The sequence below is a fragment of the Orcinus orca genome, chromosome 3, assembly GCF_937001465.1.
Source record: "Orcinus orca chromosome 3, mOrcOrc1.1, whole genome shotgun sequence".
Taxonomy (NCBI): Eukaryota; Metazoa; Chordata; class Mammalia; order Artiodactyla; family Delphinidae; genus Orcinus; species Orcinus orca.
The window spans coordinates 128,367,847-128,386,845 of NC_064561.1; the positions used below are offsets into that span (position 1 = coordinate 128,367,847).

The 18,999-nt window shown below is 36.0% G+C and overlaps 1 protein-coding gene across 6 annotated transcripts in view; it reads right to left on the reverse strand.

The window, feature by feature from the left end:
• Positions 1-18,999, reverse strand: part of TNPO1 (transportin 1) — an 89,663-nt gene that overhangs the window by 18,695 nt on the left and 51,969 nt on the right. For 5 of the 6 annotated variants that reach the window (XM_004270797.4, XM_033429990.2, XM_004270798.3 and 2 more), the window contains 7 exons: positions 18,819-18,937; positions 11,385-11,445; positions 10,449-10,617; positions 5,171-5,323; positions 4,193-4,418; positions 2,021-2,192; positions 854-940 (listed from right to left, as the gene is read on the reverse strand). In XM_004270797.4, the coding sequence (XP_004270845.1) occupies positions 854-940; positions 2,021-2,192; positions 4,193-4,418; positions 5,171-5,323; positions 10,449-10,617; positions 11,385-11,445; positions 18,819-18,937 (987 nt within the window). The remainder of the gene's footprint in view (positions 1-853; positions 941-2,020; positions 2,193-4,192; positions 4,419-5,170; positions 5,324-10,448; positions 10,618-11,384; positions 11,446-18,818; positions 18,938-18,999) is intronic. The other variant, XM_033429989.2, reaches the window with a different exon arrangement.

Here is an 18,999-nt window from a genome sequence, read left to right on the forward strand (position 1 = left end):
TTTATTTATCCTCCCATCCTGGTCAATACTGTGGGTGGACTTTACTGGGCACATTCTGAGCCCCTGCCTGGAAGTAAATATATCTAGTCATAATAATAATTCTTGTTTTGTTGGGCCCAGGATTAGCCATTGCTCTGTCACAGAAGTTTTTACTTTGCTGGTTAGGGACAATCCATGGCAGAAGTGGTGACCCCTGAAATGACAGGGGGACAAGAATGACTGAACTGGCTCTACCAATATCAATTCATCTAGGTTTAAGTTACCACATGTGAGAATGTATTCAGTTATTTGAAGAGCATATAAATTTTGGGGGGTTAAAAAAAGCATTTAAATACACAAGAAAACAAAACTTCAAACTAGACAGAAAAGGTATAAAGTGAAGTCCCTCCCATCAGAGTCCCAATGCTACTTCACATGAGTATATGTATGTATTAACAATAGATAATATATAAAAGAATTTATGTCGATTATGACATGGCTATATATCCATATAAAGAAATAGTTAAATAGAGATGGACATATATATGCTGATATGGAAAGATCTCCAAGCTAATTCACTATCAAATAAGTAGAGCAGGCTAGAAAACATACACAATTCAATCCATTGTCTACTTAAAAAAAAAAAAAAGCATAACACATCCATTACATTTTTTCTGTTTCACAGTATTTCTGTGAAAACAGAAAATTTTAGATGTACCATAATTAAAGTTACGGCATGTTACATATTTATTCAGCATTTTAACAGAAATGGTTCAGAATGTAAATTAACACTTACCACATATACCCATTTTAGATTTGAACACGTGTTTTTTGATGAAACACAGATTAACTAAATGTTACCAGCTTAGCATACCTCAAGTAAAGGGAAGAGATCTTTATCTTCATCCTTTAACATGTTCCATTTCTGGATCAGTGGAGGCATTAGCATCTGAATATATTCCTAATTACAATGATGAAAAACACATAAAGCTCCACTACCATATGTAAACTAGTCCATTTTGAGTGTATGAAAATTAAAATCCATTTACAGTAATTGTGTAAAATTATTACTGAAAGAATTTTAAGACTCATTCTTTGAATTTTTTTTTAGTCCTGGGGCCTGTGACATGTAATGACTCCTGCTGAGTAGGTTATAAATGACAAGTAAACTTATTAAAGACATTTGCAGAAAAAAATTCATAATCATTTAAATGTGCTTACTAAAACGGAAGAATTCACGCAACCAAGTCAATAAACATACTAATCATGTAAACAGGAGCACAGATTCTACATGGTCTAATCTATTAGGAATCCCCCCACCAAACAAAACCAAAACCACCAACATCAAAGCAAACCCACAAACAAGTGTCCTGCACCAAGTTTTAAGTATGAACACAGACATTTTCTTATGATGTTTCAGAGAGTAATCATAAACATGAAATCTGTTCTTCAGCAGGGAATTTCGAGCTATATTAAAATTCTAATATTACTTAAATCGTATTTAAACAAATCAAATTCCACCCATCTCTTCTATTCTTAACACTACTAGAGACAGAGTCTGGCTTCCTAGCCACACTTCTGTACCACTATTTAGCATTTTAACCTATTACCCTAATTTTTAACAATTTTACCTTAGTGTATTCCTCATACTTGTAAGTTCCAGTGAGAAAACACAGATGTCTAGATGTGGTACTCTAAAGCTAGTGTTTATTAAATGAGACACAAAACTACTTGGAATTAAGTAAAAGTTGAAATCCAGAGTATAAAACCTTTATCCTCTTTCCTTTAGTCACTCTAAAAAGTGTTGGTGCATTCATGTCATATGCTCCTGTAATCTTCACACCCTGCACATATTTATTTTTTAAAATACTACTTAAAAGGTGAATACACTTGCTGTCTTTTTCAGCTCTACATTCTTAAAGCAGCAAACACTAAGTGTTCACATCACCCCAAACATGTTAATTTTCAAATATGTTAACCTTTTGATTGTAACTATACTTTATATTTAATTTTTTCGTAACAGTTCATCATAGGTACTTACAGGTTTGTTTAAGTGATGTCCTACTGAATCTGCTAATGTTCCTATGGCATCATAAAGAATGAGCAGGTTTTTATGCTGGTATTTACTAAATGCAAAGACCAAGGTATCAAGTATATAAGCAAGGTAAGGAACAAGTTCTGTACAAGCCTCCTCTTCCAGGGTAGCAAAGGCACTATAATTTAAAAAAAGAGAGAGATCACTGTTGTACAAAAGAAACAGTTTACAATAGAGATAGGAATCTAAGTCTACAGTTTATAGAATACCTATTACACTTTACATGCATGTTTGCCTACCGTACCACACCAGATGCTTATTTTTAACCATTTCTTTCCCATTCCTTATGCTGTCACTTACGGGCATTTGCTTAACTACAATGGTAAAATCTAAAACTACTGTTGGTTCATTCAACAATTTATTTGCTGTTTACTATTTATTTAGTGACTGAGTGCTGGGAACATAGCAATGAACAAAACAATGGCCCCATTCTCGGGGGGTTTACATTCTAGTGATGTTCCAGATTAATGAAATCAGAATTGAAACTGTTAAATGATAGGAACATTTTTTAACACTTAGGGTGTTTGAGATGTATGAGAACATAGCAGTGTGACGATCTCTCAAATGTTTCTCTCAGTGGGAGGGGGAAATGGGGTGCTGGAGGTCAAAGGGCACAAATTTTCAGTTATAAGAATAAATTCTAAGTGGCGGGGTTGGTGGGGGTAGTGGGATGAATTCGGAGATTGGGATTGACATATACACCCTAATATGTATAAAATAGATAACTAATAAGAACCTGCTGTATAAAAAAATTCAAAAAAAAAGAAAAAAGGAATAAATTCTAAGGATCTAATGTACAGCATGGTGACTATAGTTAACACAGCACTGTATACTTGAAAGTTGCTGAGTACATCTTAAGCATTCTCACAGAAAAAAGAGTTACCCATGTTCTATAGGATCTTGATTTTGGTAACTGTTCTACCATGCTTACGTATATCAAAATCAACATGTGGTACACTTCAAGTATATGCAATTATTTTTGTCAATTATTCCTCAGTAAAGTTTAAAATTTTCTCTAGGCTCCACACTATACATTAGAATGCACAGTGCATTTGTTATTATACATTTGTTTATTTGAAGCTTATTTTTTAGGACAAATATACAAGAAATGAACTCCAGGGCCTCAGGGCAATTACTTCAATTTATACCTAAATGTGTCTCGACTTTAAGGTGTATCTGGCCCTTCGTTTGTAAAATTAAGGTTATTTTCTTCTGTTTTAGCCAGGTAAGAATTTCCTAAAATGACAGGCTTAAGCCATTTGTTAACTGAAGTCTTATTCATTAACACTGAGCTATATCTATTTCCTTCATGGCACCTTCCACAAATTATAATTATATAGTTGTTCAGTATACCCTACTAGCCTGTAAATTTTAAGACACAGAGAATGTAAGCTCGGCATTTAATATATGCCTAACAATTAGTAGAGAACTAAAAAAAAAACTTGCTGAATGAATAATCTACAGGAAACCAAGCATAATTGGTATCCTCCCCCCGCTTGAAAAAAAACTGAGTGCTATTAATTACCAAAGCTCCCTTGTTTAACTTTCTTTCACATTATTACGAATTAGGACTCTTCCAGACATTTTTGCTTCACATCTGGTAAAGTCCAGCTACACTGAAATTTACTTTCCTCTCTTTCAACAGCTATTTCTTCTTATTAACAAAGTCAACAGTAAAAGCAATTTTATTTGAAAAGTTAAGAACTATAAACATTAGGTGGCAAGGCTTTTTAGAACATGAAGGTTTGTTCCAGAAAACGGAAATGCTGGTAGTAATTAAACTAACTGCTGATCTGATGTAAAAACAGAGACAGCCCCAAATGCAACTGATAGAGTGGCTACTGGAGTTGAATCACCATGTGGCAACTTGTTATCACAGTTGACCTGTTGACTAATAATGTCACTCTGCTCAAACTTTTTTATTCCTTCAAAAGTAGGACCCTTGCCACTTCCACTCCAGATATCTGTGTGGGAATTAGGGTGAAAGATGATGCCACTGTTAAAGCCACTAAGGAAAAAAAAATGTGAAGAAACAGTAAATATGGATGTCTAGGTAGAGTCTCATTTGGATTTATAAAACCATCAGGTCAAAGATACAGGTAACAAAGAATGTCTCACCTGCAGGCAGCTTCTTGTACTCTTTTGTTGCTATCCAGGATACGCTTTAGCAGTTCTGTCATTAATGGCTTCAGGTACGTGTCTGGGGGCTGGCTGACTACCCAGTGTGCATAGCGGCTAAGAGTCCAGCACGTTATGGAACGCACAAGAGCCTTTTTATCAGAGAGGCACTGAATAAGGTGAGGAATGAGCTCAGGTAGGTACGGAATCATGCCCTGCATGCAACCTAGGAATAAAAACCACAGAACTATTTCAGGAAGTGCTGAAATTTGGTTAAAACAAAATTATTTCAGTTGAATACTAAACTGATACGTGCATCCATGAAACATATTCAGATCATCTCCATTCCAATAAATATATTGCAATAATCTGTTCCAAAATTATTTTAAAGAAATAACTGAAATGAGCGCTAACTGCTCTTTAAGTATCTTTCAGTAGGGTTAGGAAAGCTCATTTTACTTCTGCTACAGAAATTATGGCTTTCAAAAATGCCTGTAAAATGCTTCAATTTCTTGTAGATAGATGTTTACAGCTAGGACAGAATAATGATCCTTTATAGAGGATGATGACACGACTTACGTTTCTTACACTTACCTATAGAAGTTATTTTTCTAGCAACAGGGATGCTTCTGACATCAGAATCCTCTCATTTTGTTCTCTCTTTTTTTTTTCTGTTCTCTTTATTATAACAAAAGCATTTGCAAAATATCTGGCTGGGGTTATAAGTAAGTCTATCGTTGTTTAATAATAATTAACTAGCTCAAAGTAAAAACTTATCCTAAGATGGCTTTTAGACTCAAATATCGTTTTTAAGGTTAATGTGGATCATAGTCTCACCTACTTCAATAGTCTTATTAGCAACACAAGACAGCAAAGTACGTAAACAGTTTCTGCTTATAGAGTAACAAGTCCTTAAAGTAGCCTAGTCACATTAGCACCTATTGAGGACTTTACAGTTCAAGTTTGATTTAGACTTACCTTCAGCAATTGCTCCTAAAACCAATATGCCTGATTCTTTAACAACCCATTCATGATGAAAAAGTAATTCTTTCAAAAGGGGCAAAATATGTGGCAAAAGCTCATCACGATACACATTTGCAAGAACATCTAGGGCAGCCGCAGAACATTTTCCTAAGGAAATATTTAATTCAAAGACATTACATTAACTTCCATTATCATTTATAGTTATATATCTATAAATCTATCTGTATCTATATACAGATAAAATTTGTTGTATGTACAACACTTTATCTTTACCTCTACAAAGTTTGAAGATATTTAATCCTGTATACGACTGCCCCTTTTTTTTTTTTAAATAAAGCGGTTACGTTGGCCAGAAATAACACCTTACTCATCAAAAGGGTCTTAGTTATACTTACTGTATGGTAGACCCATTCATATGAATATTATACTGCCAGGAAACAGAATGAAATATTTATGTACTGACACAGAATGAGTTGCATGATATATGGAAAAGAATCAGCAGAGTACATATGATCTGATTTCACTTCTAGAACATCAGCCTTCCCTCCTAAAAAGAAGACATAGGCCTACCTCAGATATTGCAGGTTCAGTTCTAGACCACCAAAACAAAGCGAGTCAATTGAACTTTTTGGTTTCCTAGTGCATATAAAAGTTATGTTCACACTATGCTGTAGTCTAGTGAAGTGTGTAATAGCTTTATGTCTATAAACCATGTACATACCTTAACTAAAATATACTTTATAGCTAAAAAATGCTAACCATTATCTGAGCCTTTGAAAAACTGTAATCATTCTGTGGAGGGTCTGGCCTTGATGTTGGTGGTTGCTGACTGATCAGGGTGGTGGCTGCTGAAGGCTGGGGTGGCTATGAGCAGTTTCTTAAATAAGACGACAGTGAAGTTCGCTGCATGGACTGACTCTTCCTCTCGTGAACGATTTCTCTGTAGCACGCAGTGCTGTTTGACAGCATTTTACCCAGGAGAACTTCTTTCAAAATTGGAATCAATCCTCTCAAACACTCCTGCTGCTTCATCAACCAACACTATGTAATAGTCTAAATCCTCAGTTGTCATTTCAACAATCTTCACAGCATCTTCACCAGGAGTAGATTCCATCTCAAGAAAAAGCAGTTTCTTTGCTCACCCATAAGAAGCAACTCCTCATCCATTAAAGTTTTCTCATGAGACGCAGCAATGCAGTCACAGCTTCAGGCTCCACTTCTAATTCTAGTTCTTTTGCTATTTCCACAACATCTGCAGTTACCTTCTCCACTGAAATCTTGAACCCCCTAAGAAGAATCAACTTCTTCCAAACTCCTGTTAATGTAATGCTGATATTCTGATCTCTTTCCATGAATCACAAATGTTTTTAATGGCATCTAGAATGGTGAATCCCTTCCAGAAGGTTTTCAATGTACTTTGCCCAGATACTTCAGAGGAATCACTACCTATGGCAACTATAGCCTTACAAAGTGTATTTCTGAAATTACTCCTTGATCCATGGACTGTAGAATCAATGCTGTGTTAGCAGATGTGAAAAAAACATGAACCTCATTGTACATCTCCACCTGAGCTCTTGGGTAGCCAGGTACTTTGTCGATGAGTAGTAATATTTTTAAAGAAATCATCTTTTCTGAGCAGTAGGTGTCAAGAGTAGGCTTAAAATATGCAGTAAACCTTGTCATAAACAAATGTGCTATCATCTAGGCTTTCTTGTTCCATTTACAGAGCACAGAGTAGATTTAGTGTAATTCTCAAGGACTCTAGGATTTTCGGGATGGTAGATGAGCACTGGCTTCAACTTAAAGTCACCAGCTCCATCAGTCCCTAACAAGAATCAGCCTGCCCTTTGAAGCCAGGCACTGACTTCTACTCTCTAGCTATGAAAGTCTTCGATGGCATCTTCTTCCAACAGAAGGCTCTTTTGTCTACATTGAAAATCTGTTGTTTTGTGCAGCCACCTTCATTAATTATCTGAGATCTTCTGGATAACCTGCTGCAGCTTCTACATCAGCATTTGCTGCTTTACCCTGCATTATGTTATGGAGATATAAAGACTTTTTTCCTTAAACCTCAAGAACCAACCTCTTCTTCTGCAGCTTCCTCTCCTCTCTCAGCTTTCAGAGAATTGAAGAGAGTTCGGGCTTTGCTCTGGACTAGGTTTGGCTTAAGGGAATGTTGTGGCTGGTTAACCACAAAAACTTTCTCCTTATCAGCATTCAAGCTGTTTTGCTTGTTTTGTTTTTGTGTGTTCACTGGAGTAGCACTTTTAACTTCCTTCAAGAACTTTTCTTTTGCTCACAACTTGGCTAACTGGCGCAAGAGGGCTGGCTTCTGGCCTACCGCAGTTTCTACATGCCTTCCTCACTAAGCTTAATCATTTCTTTTAATTAATTAGTTGACTGATTTTTTGGCTGCGATGGGTCTTTGTTGCTGCGTGCAGGCTTTCTCTAGTTGTGGTGAGCAGGGGCTACTTCACTGTGGTGTGCAGGCTTCTCATCGTGGTGGCTTCTCTTGTTGCGGAGCATGGGCTCTAGGTGCACAGGCTTCAGTAGCTGGAGTTCGCGGGCTTCAAGTCCCAGCTTAATCATTTCTAACTCTTGATTTAAAGTGAGAGACGTGGGGCGTCCCTGATGGTGCAATGGTTAAGAATCCGCCTGCTAATGCAGGGGACGCGGCTTCAAGCCCTGGTCTGGGAAGATCCCACATGCCGCAGAGCAACTAAGCCCGTGTGCCACAACTACAGAGCCTGCACTCTAGAGCCCACGAGCCACAACTACTGAGCCTGCATGCTGCAATTACTGAAGCCCACATGCCTAGAGCCCGTGCTCCGCAACAAGAGAAGCCACCACAATGAGAAGCCCGCGCACTGCAACGAAGAGTAGCCCCCGCTCACCACAACCAGAGAAAAGCCTGCGCCCAGCAACAAAGACCCAACGCAGCCAAAAACAAAATAAAGTGAGAGACATGCAACTAACTCTTCCTTTCACTTGAACACTTAGAGGCCACTGAAGGGTTATTAATTGGTCTAATTTCAATATTGTTGTATCTCAGAGAACAGGGACACTGAAGGAGAGGGAGAGAGATGCGGAACGGCTGTGAGTGGAGCAGTCAGAACACACACATTTACTAATTAGTAAGTTTGCCATCTTATATGAGCATGGTTCACACAGCCCCAAAACGATTACAACAGTAACATCAAAGATCACTCATCACAGATTGCCCTAACAAATATAATAACAAAAAAGCTTGCAATATTCCAAGAATTACCAAAATGTGACAGTGTCACAAAGTGAGTAAATGCTGTTGGAAAAATAGCGCCAACAGACTTGATCAGTGCAGGGATGCTACGAACCTTCAGTTTATAAAAAATGCAGTTATCTATGAAGTGCAAGAAAGCGAAGCGAAACAAAAGCTGGTTAAGCCCGTATACCCGTTTTTCTGTATCTGCATAGAAAAACTTCTGGAAGAACATAATGATGGGTGGGATGTGAAAAGGAAGTATTCCCCCCCACCCCAATTCAACACACATTATTACTTTTGCAGTTATCTACATTAAATCTTAATGCATGCTCCCCACCAACCTTAAAGTAGCAATACACTGGGAAGTAATTCTGTGGTAGTAATGAAGACCTTGGGTTCTCTTGTTGTGTGAGATTTGGGTTCCAAAACTACATGTGCCACCAGTACTAGCTAAGCTAACCATAGGGAGTTTCTCTTTTTGCAGTATCTTTACCTACCCAAGGCTGTTGGAAAGATTAAATGTGAAAGGCATACAAAGTCCTTGGCCTAGCGCTGGGCACGTTAGTCACTCTAAGGAACCGTTAGTTATAGGAAACTAAATGGGCAGTAATCAGCATAATTCCAAATAATTTACAGAGTTCAGGCTGATGATTCATGTCCTTAATTGCTCTATCGGTTAGTTACTAGAAACCTCAACCCTCTGAATCACAGCGTGGTTCTTAACTGGGGGTGATTTTGTGTCCCAAGGAACACTGGGCAATGTCTCAAGACACTGCTGGTTGTCACAATTTTGTGTGTGTTCTCCCCCCACCTCCTGCGCTACTGCCATTTACTGGGCAGAGATCAGGGCTGCTGCTCAAAATCCTATAATGGACAGGATGATCCCACAACAAAGAATTACATGGCCCAAAACATGAAATGTGCTGTGAACTAGAGCAGCAAGATTTAAAAACCAGCACGCAAGCAAAAGCAAAACACAGGTGTCTAGATTCTCCCCAAAGTTATCTAATTAGTATGTGGCCCAGAATGCAGGCTTAATATATGATGTGGATTTGCAAGTAAGGTTGAAAACCAAGATTTTAAAAAGCATATTTGTAAGTCTGAATATGACAAAAGCAATTTATATAATTTTGGAAAATTGCATGATAATCAATATTCATGCAAATTATCACACAAAAAAATAAGTTCATGTTAGGAAAACAGGAAAAGTTGTTTTCTATGGTCAATGTTTCTATTTCACAGTATCAAACAAAATATATACCCCTTTGAGAAATGACAGTGTGAGATAAAGTCTTTTTACGGAATAAAATGACAAGTAAATGAAGAGCAGACCCATCAGGAAAATACAAAAACAAACCCACAATAAGATTATCACTTCACATCCAGAATGGCTATAACAGAAAGAGACAACCAAAAAGTATTGACAAGCATGTGGAGAACCTGGAGCCCTAAGACACTGCTGGGGGGAATGTAAATGGTGGAGCCACTTTAAAAAACAGCCTGGTAGTACCTCAAAAGGTTAAACATAAAGTTACCATATGACTCAGTAATCCTACTCCTGGATATATACCCAAGAGAATTGAAAACTTCCGTTTACACATCAAACTTTACATAACTTCACAGCATCATTACTCACAATAGCCAAAGGGGGGAAACAAAATGTCCATCAAATGATGAACAGATAAGTCAGTCACAAAGGACCACTTTTTGTATAATTCCATTTGTAGGAAATGTCCAGAACAGTTCCTAGAGACAGAATATAGATTGGTCGGTGCTTAAGGCTAGCGAACTGGAAGAAAATGGGAGTGACTACTAATGGGTACAGGGTTTCTTTTCGGGGTGATAAAAATGTTCCAAAATTTACTGTGGTGATGGTTGCACAACTCTGTGAATACACTAAAAGCCACTCAACTGTAACCTTTTGTATGGTATGTGAACTGTATGCAATGAGGGCACTGTATGGTATGTGAATTATTTCTCAACAAAACTGTTAGCAAAGCAAGCGACTGTGCTTCTCCCTCTCTGACTTACTTAGATTCCAGTCAGAAATTGTATCATCATCATCAATTTCATCGTCATCATCATCTTCCTCTTCAATTCCATCTTCATCATGCTGCTGAGCCACTGTCCTTGATCGATGAAAACGTGGCCTTATGTCCTGTTCACTATCAGGAATTGTTTCATCTTCTTCAACATCACCCTGTATATTTTTTTTAAAGGAAAATTTTGGTTATATTCATTATAAGCTAATATGTATATCAGTGGAAGAATGAGAATATTCAGATGGGGTTATGCATATTATTTTGAAATACAGTTGACTCTTGAACTATATGGGTTGGAACTGTGCGGGTTCACTAACATGCAGATTTTTTTCCAATAAATGAAGTCTTAACACTACTACATAATCCATGGTTGGCTGAATCTGCAGATATGGAACCATGGACACGGAGGGCCAACTGTAAAGTTATGCAGGGATTTTTGACTGAGCTGAAGGTCAATGCTGCTAACATCCCATTTTCAAGGGTCAACTGTATACCTCTTCATTAAGAACCACTCCCCTGGGCAGAAAATATTTCTTTGTGAAGGGGAGAACAGGCTATCACATAACCCATGTTAGATATCAGGCACTTTCAAACCACATTATATGGTTTCCCACCAGCTGGTATAATCTAGAGTATCTGAATCAAGATCAGAACGTATTTAACATATTTTAAAATAAACTCCGAACAATTTGTATTAACAGGAAATGGATCCGAACTCTATTAGTGTCACCGTCTAGTTAGTTCCAATTAAGCTAGAATCTATTACCACCCAAATTCATTATCTTTGAACTCCATAGCATACTATATAACAGAAAGCCTATTTACATAGGGCCTACTCTAAATAAATGTTCTGTTAGTCAAATCCAAAGATCTACTAAGTCCATAAAAACAATCTTCCCTATTCATCAGGAAATAGTTTCCTTACCTTAAGTAGGATGATATCTATATCTGAGTACTTCATGCCATTCACTAACACAGGAATCAACCTATAAAGAAATGAATTCGTGAAACAAAGATCTAAAGATCTCAAAGTCTTAACAACCTCATGAATACTAATAATACCAATACAACAACCACCACTGCTAATATTGCCTTATAGCATGTTCTTTGTCTGCCCTTCTCAGACGATGAATACTCCCAATATATATCTCAGGCCTTTTAAATACTCATGCATGGGATCTACTGGATGGAATCTTAGTGGGGATAAGATAGCTTACTTATCAAGAGTGCTTAGAAATAAAAACAATAATTTTTTTTTCAATTTTTCCCCTAAGAATTTATCTCAAATATATGAACAAATATTCCCAATTTTTAAAGACCAATGTTCCCTGATGCAAGAACAAGAACAATGGAAACAATCTAAATTTCCATCATTAAGGGCTTGGTTAAAAATAAATTACAGTTGGGAATTCCCTGGCAGTCCAGCAGTTACAACTCTGCACTTTCACTGCTAGGGCCCTGCAGTGTTCAATCCCTGGTCGGGGAACTAAGATCCTGCAAGGATCTCATTTTTGGATGCAGCACGGCCAAAAACAAACAAACAAATTAAGTAAAGTTGAAAAAACAAAAAGCCCTCTACATGTAAAACACATAAAGCATATTTCCATTTAAGATAAAAATAATGAGAGATTCCTAGCCACAGCAATCAGAGAAGAAAAAAAAAATAAAGGAATCCAAAATGGAAAAGAAGTAAAGCTGTCACTGTTTGCAGACGACATGACACTCTACATAGAAAATCCTAAAGATGCTACTAGAAAACTACTAGAGCTCATCAATGAATCTGGGTAAAGTTGCAGTATACAAAATTAATACACAGAGCTCTCTTGCATTCCTATACACTAACAGTGAAAGATCAGAAAGAAATTAAACAAACAATCCCATTTACCATCGCATCAAAAAGAATAAAATACCTAGCAATAAACCTACCTAAGGAGGCAGAAGACCTGTACTCAGAAAACTATAAGATACGGACGAAAGAAATCAAAGATGACACAAACAGATGGAGAGATATATATACCATGTTCTTGGACTGGAAGAATCACTAGTGTCAAAATGACTATACTATCCAAAGCAATCTACAGATTCAATGCAGTCCCTATCAAATTACCAATAACATTTTTCACAGAACTAGAATGAACACTTTTACAATTCGTATGGAAACACAAAAGACCCCAAACAGCCAAAGCAATCTTGAGAAAAGAAAAATGGAACTGGAGGAATCACGCTCTCTGACTTCAGACTATGCTACAATGCTACAGTAATAAAAACAGTATGGTACTGGCACAAATACAGAAAAATAAATCAAAGGAACAGGATAGAAAGTCCAGAGATAAAACCACACACCTATGGTCACCTAATTCATGACAAAGGAGGCAAGAATATACAATGGAGAAAAGATACTCTCTTCAATAAGTGGTGCCGGGAGAACTGGACAGCTACATGTAAAAGAGTGAAATTAGAACACTCCCTAACACCATACACAAAAGTAAACACAAAATGGATTAAAGACCTAAATGTAAAGCCAGACACTATAAAACTCTTAAGAGGAAAATACAGGCAGAACGCTCTATGACATAAATTGCAGCAAGACTCTTTTGATCCACCTCCTAGAGTAATGAAAATAAAAACAAAAACAAAAGGGATCTAATTAAACTTAAAAAAGCCTTTGTACAGCAAAGGAAAGCATAAACAAAAAAAGACAACCCCCAGAATGGGAGAAAGTATTTGCAAACGAAGCAACCAACAAGGGATTAATCTCCAAAATTTACAAACGGCTCATGCAGCTCAATATCAAAAAACCAAACAACCCAATCCAAAAATGGGCAGAATATCTAAACAGACATTTCTCCAAAGAAGACATACAGCTGGCCAAAAAGCACATAAAAAGATACTCAACATCACTAATTATTAGAGAAATGCAAATCAGAACTACAATAAGGTATCACCTCACACCAGTCAGAATGGCCATCATCAAAAAATCTACAAACAATAAATGCTGGAGAGGGTGTGGGGAAAAGGGAACCCTCCTACACTGTTGGTGGGAATGTAAACTGGTACAACCACTATGGAGAAGAGTATGGAGGTTCCTTAAAAAACAAAAATAGAGCTACCATATGATACAGCAATTCCACTCCTGGGCATATATCTGGAGAAAACCATAATTCGAAAAGATACACGCACCCCAATGTTCACTGCACTATTTACAATAGCCAGGATGTGGAAGGAGCCTAAATGTCCATCAACAGAGGAATGGATAAGGAAGATGTGGTACATATATACAATGGAATATTACTCAGCCACAAAAAGAATGAAATAATGCCATTTGCAGCAACACAGATGGACCTAGAGACTGTTATATTGAGTGAAGTCAGTCAAAGACAAATATCATATGATATCACTTATATATGGAGACTAAAAAAATGGTACATAGGAACTTATTTACAAAACAGAAAGAGTCAGGGATGTAGAAAACAAACTTATGGTTCCCAGGGAGGAAGGGGGACAGGGATAAATTGGAAGATTGGGATAGACATATACACACTATTATATATAAAATAGATAACTAATAAGGACCTACTGTATAGCACAGGGAACGCTACTTAGTAAATACTCTGTAATGGCCTACATTGGAAAAGAATCTAAAAAAGAGTGGATATTTGTTTGTGTGTGTAAATATATATGTGTGCGTATATATATATATATATATACACACACACACATAACTGATTCACTTGCTGTACATCTGATACTTAACACAACATTGTAAATCAACTATACTCCAATAAAAATTATTTAAAAAATTAGATTACCTATACAATAACTTATATACAGAGACTATCTAGGAAGGCTATACAATAAACTGTTGTCTTCAGAGAGGTGAGTGGGCTAAAAAGGGACGGTATCCATCTTCTACTTTATTTCTAAATGGTGTGACATTTTTACAATAAGCCTACATTCAGTATTTGTATTCCTTTTAATAAAAGAGATGACAGTGTTTAAAATATAAAAACAGTAAACTTAAAGGAATTAATCCAAAAGAAATAAATCAAAAAGGAAAAAAAAGAGCTCTACCGACAAGGTTATCATAGTCTGATAAAAAGTTTGGAAATTTAAATTCTAACTTCTTAAGACATTAAGAACTTAAACTTCCAATAAGAAAATAGTTAAATAAATCAGAATATTATATCTAATCTGAAATATTATGTTGTCATCAAAAGGGAACCATAATGTCTGTAAACATGGAATTCCAGGTATACTGAAATATTTATGATGACTAGTTAAAAAAAATATATCAAAACATGTTAAGTAAAGGTCAAAATACTAATTTCAGTTCCTTCTGTAGATATGATGGTTTTATCTTGGACAGCTTTCTTAAACTTTGGTTTGTTTCCTCACTGTCCAATCATACACACTGAAATGAGTCTACTGAGGACAAAAGGTATGAGAGAATACTTTGGAAACACGTTACAATGTCCACAGTCCACTGCTTCCAAATTCTACCTTTCATTGTTCTGGGGGGCATGGAAAAAGTGTGAATAGGCAAAAGAAACTCATACTCATGAGTACCAGCTGTGGGGTTATTAATAAAGCACCTTCTTAATAACCTAGTGAGAAAAGTATCATGATCCCTATTTTACAAACGAGTAACTAAAGCTCAGAGAGGTAATATTATTTCCACAAGGCCATAAATGTTAAGTAAATTTCCTTTCTTTACCCCAGATGTAAAAATCTCTGTCCACATTAATGTCCTCAGTGTTTGCTGTGGCTTTACTTCAAATAGTCACATGCTTTAAGACACACTAAATAAATATGTATGAAACCAATGTTAAGCACACCTCTACTTTCAATGAGGTAATTTTGCAAGCCCTCATTAACCAAAGGAATACTAACAGTAAAAAGGAAGCAGTGGGATTTCAAATTTGTAAAAAGGAAAATATGAGCGACCCAAACTTTCATGTTCAAAGTCCTTCTAAATTCTAAAATAGATTAACGGTAGTAATTCAACATTATAGCTAGTATACCATAACTAAATAAAATTATAATACACAGAACCATACTGTGTAAGCTACAGGGATCTTGCAAGAGAACCAACTCCATCTGGATCACCAACAGTTAAATCATTTATGATATCTGTCAATAATTTCACGAAAATGATGAGGATGGATGGCAGGCCATAAAATATTGAAGAGTTCACCTGAGGTGAGGTAAAGAAGTAAGGACAGTGAGCCCCATCTATTCTTTGAATCTTTTTAAGATGAAAGAAACTGCAGCAAGCTAAAAAGTTAAGGCAGCAGAGAGGGAAAAGTTTAAAGAGAGAATTTATCTATTTGATAGAGTGAGGTCCCTAAGGATAAGAAAAAAATTATGCTATCCAAGACCATAAATAGAAAGCCTGGTTAGGAAGAAGATAATTCACATGAAAATGTATCTATAAGTTTTGGGGAAAACGTGAAGGGTCACCTGTTTTCCCTACAAAGCAGAAGTGCTCAAATTGAATGAAGAGAACTTCAGAAGAGTGATAAAGGTATCAAATAGTTGCTCTGGTGAATGGAAGATAAAAGCTGATCTGGAACAGGAAAAATTGGCAGATGGTATGAAGGGTCCACTTGATGTTGAAGACCATGGATTTCTATAGCCACCAATCCTCCTAGCAGTGTAACTTTTCCCAACAGTATTTAAGAAGTAGCAAAGACAGTTCGATTAATCCAGAGCAGGGGGCAGCTGGAGGTTTATGGTCAGTACTGTTGATTTGTGGATCATGATATCTGTGCCAGATAGAGAAAGAATAAGAAGATGTGTAGGAAATAGGGGACTGATAAGGCGGGGAAAGTCAAAAAGTGAGGTAGGAAAGAGATATTGGAGTTAACTGTGACCACGTGGCAATATGGCATGTGTCTGACAAATTCCAGTCATACAAAGCAGATCATTATTTTTTAACAAATCTAACTCTTAAGAAGCTTTCTCCTGAAGCCTCATGTAGAAAACAAGAAGAGAATTTTAACGCAACATCATGGAAAGGCAATGATGTTAATACCAACAATGAATGTTTACTGAGTACTTAAGTATATGCCAAGCACTGGGTTAGTTGTTTTACATGGATTAATTCATAAATAAGCCCCAGGAGATATTAATGTACAAGAATAAAGGTGGAAAAAAATAATTCAGGGGAAAAAAAGAAGACCCGTTCTACCAGATAACAAAATATATTAGCAAATGTTCAATAATCAATAGAGCATAGTACTGGCTAAAAAAACAAAACAAAACAAAACAAAAAAAAACAGAAAAAGGAAAAGAAAAAACAAGAATACACGACACAGCCCAGAAAGATAAAAGAGTTTAACCTTACTCTTTATTACCTTAATGCTTTCTATGTGAATTCATTTTAATAAGAAAGATCTCATCACATTAACAATTTTGATTCCTCAGCAAACATTTTTTGCTCATACTAAACAAGAATCTGGTTAACAGATCTAGGAAAAACAGTTCTTTTACTGTGTTTTTAATCTCCGGATCAGACTGATGTTGGTATTTTCCCATCCTCACAATACACTATTTGAACCAAAAATAAAAGCAGTCTTGTTTAATCTAAAAATGGTTCCCAAACCAGTGGTTTGGAAGACATATAAATCAAATCCATTTATCACTGGAATGGGTTGTTTAATGTTCGCACATAGCACACAACTAAATGGAAACTGCTGATCTTTTAGCCTGCTACCAAGTTCTTCATTGCTTACCAATGTTTAGATTTTATTAGGGTAATAAAAGAGACCACCAACCTATAACTGCTCTTATCATCTCCTAATGTTACAGCTTAGGTTTTCATTAATAAAATCTCTTCAGTTTTATAAGAATGTCTGTTTATATAACTTTTAGGATTATATGATCCTATGGTAAGAAACAAGCATATCATAAAACTGCAATCTCAAATCAGGGAGAAGAGAATAATTAATATATGAATTTCCTAAGGGGGGAAAAATCCATTTAGCACATCACCTTGCACTTTACTCCCAAATAAATTCTAGATTGACTGGAATAAGACATAAGTGGCTTTGTTTTCTCAGTAGGAAAGAATTTATTGGAAAAGAAAAGGAACTTAACTGACTACATGAAAATAAGAATATCCAAGTACCCTAACTTCTGAAAAAAATGTGACTCCACTAATACAACAACATATTAAAACAAACGGTTTTGTTTTTTGCTCATCCAGAGGGCTAAGACTGGAAAAATTATGATTAATGGATTGCAAAAGTTGTGACAAGATGGGAACCTGCTGGTGGGGTGTAAACTGGTATAACTTCCCTAGAGAACTATGTGGAATATTTATGAAGACGCTTTAAAATGCTCAGGCCCTTTGACCTTGGTAAAAATCACTTCTAAGAACTCTACTTGAAAGAAATCACTACTTATGGACAAAGAAAGATGCTCAGTCCAGGATTATTTATGAGTTAAAAAAAAAAAAAAGGGCAAACAACTAAACATTCAACAAAAGAAGAAGAGTCGATTATATATACATGGTACACACACCATGATGGAACAGTACTGAAAGTTTAAAGACTAATGACATGGAGGAAAGTGCACAACTTACAATAACTGAAAAGAGCCAACCACAAAATAGTAAAATCAAATATTTAAGCATCAACTATAGCCAGATGCCACGTACATACTACCAAATTTATTTCTTCCCAAAACACTCTGAATATATCACATTTGGTATATGGTACTAACAGAGAAAAACATTAAAAGACAACACACCAAAAATACTAACAATGATGACTCAAGGGGGTGGAAATCCAAGACATTTTAAGTTTTCTACATGTTAATTTTCTTTTATGAGCCTGTATTTTCTTTATTTTCAAAAGAACATGAGCATTACTTTTTAAAGTAACTGACTTTAATATATGAAATCATTATGTTGTACACGTAAAACCAATATGCTGTTTTATATCAAATTCAACTTATCTCAATAAGACTGGAAAAAATATATTAAAAAAAATAACTGATTTAACAGCATTCACTGGGTTAAAAATAGGCCTAACAATAGATTGACCAAAAATTGCATAGCATCACAACTAGTAGGAAATCCATGAGACCCCATAGTCAAATTATAAGATTATAAAAAATTGTGCCATGGATTATCCAAAATTAGTTATAATTCAGCATAAACCACCCTCATGTAATTTAGAAAACAAAAGTAACTGCTTCTTTAAAAATGTCTTTACTTATAGCATCGGTAAAATTAAGTCTTACTTCTTTAGAACTTCATTACCTGATGGCATAAGAATGTAACCTAAAAATATGAAAATGAGGAACCACTGCTAAATTTAACAACAAGGGAGTGTTTGTAAGAAGGAACACTTACTTGGGAAGATGCCTCATGAGTACATCTTTGCATATTGGCTGCTCAGCCAAAGTGAGCCAAAATTCGCAGGCTTCTAAAGCCACATTTTCATCTTGATCTTGGGTCCTCTGCAGCATGTACTGTAAACAAAGGAGGCTTAGTATTAATCAGTTTAAATCATACAATTAAAATAAACCTAATC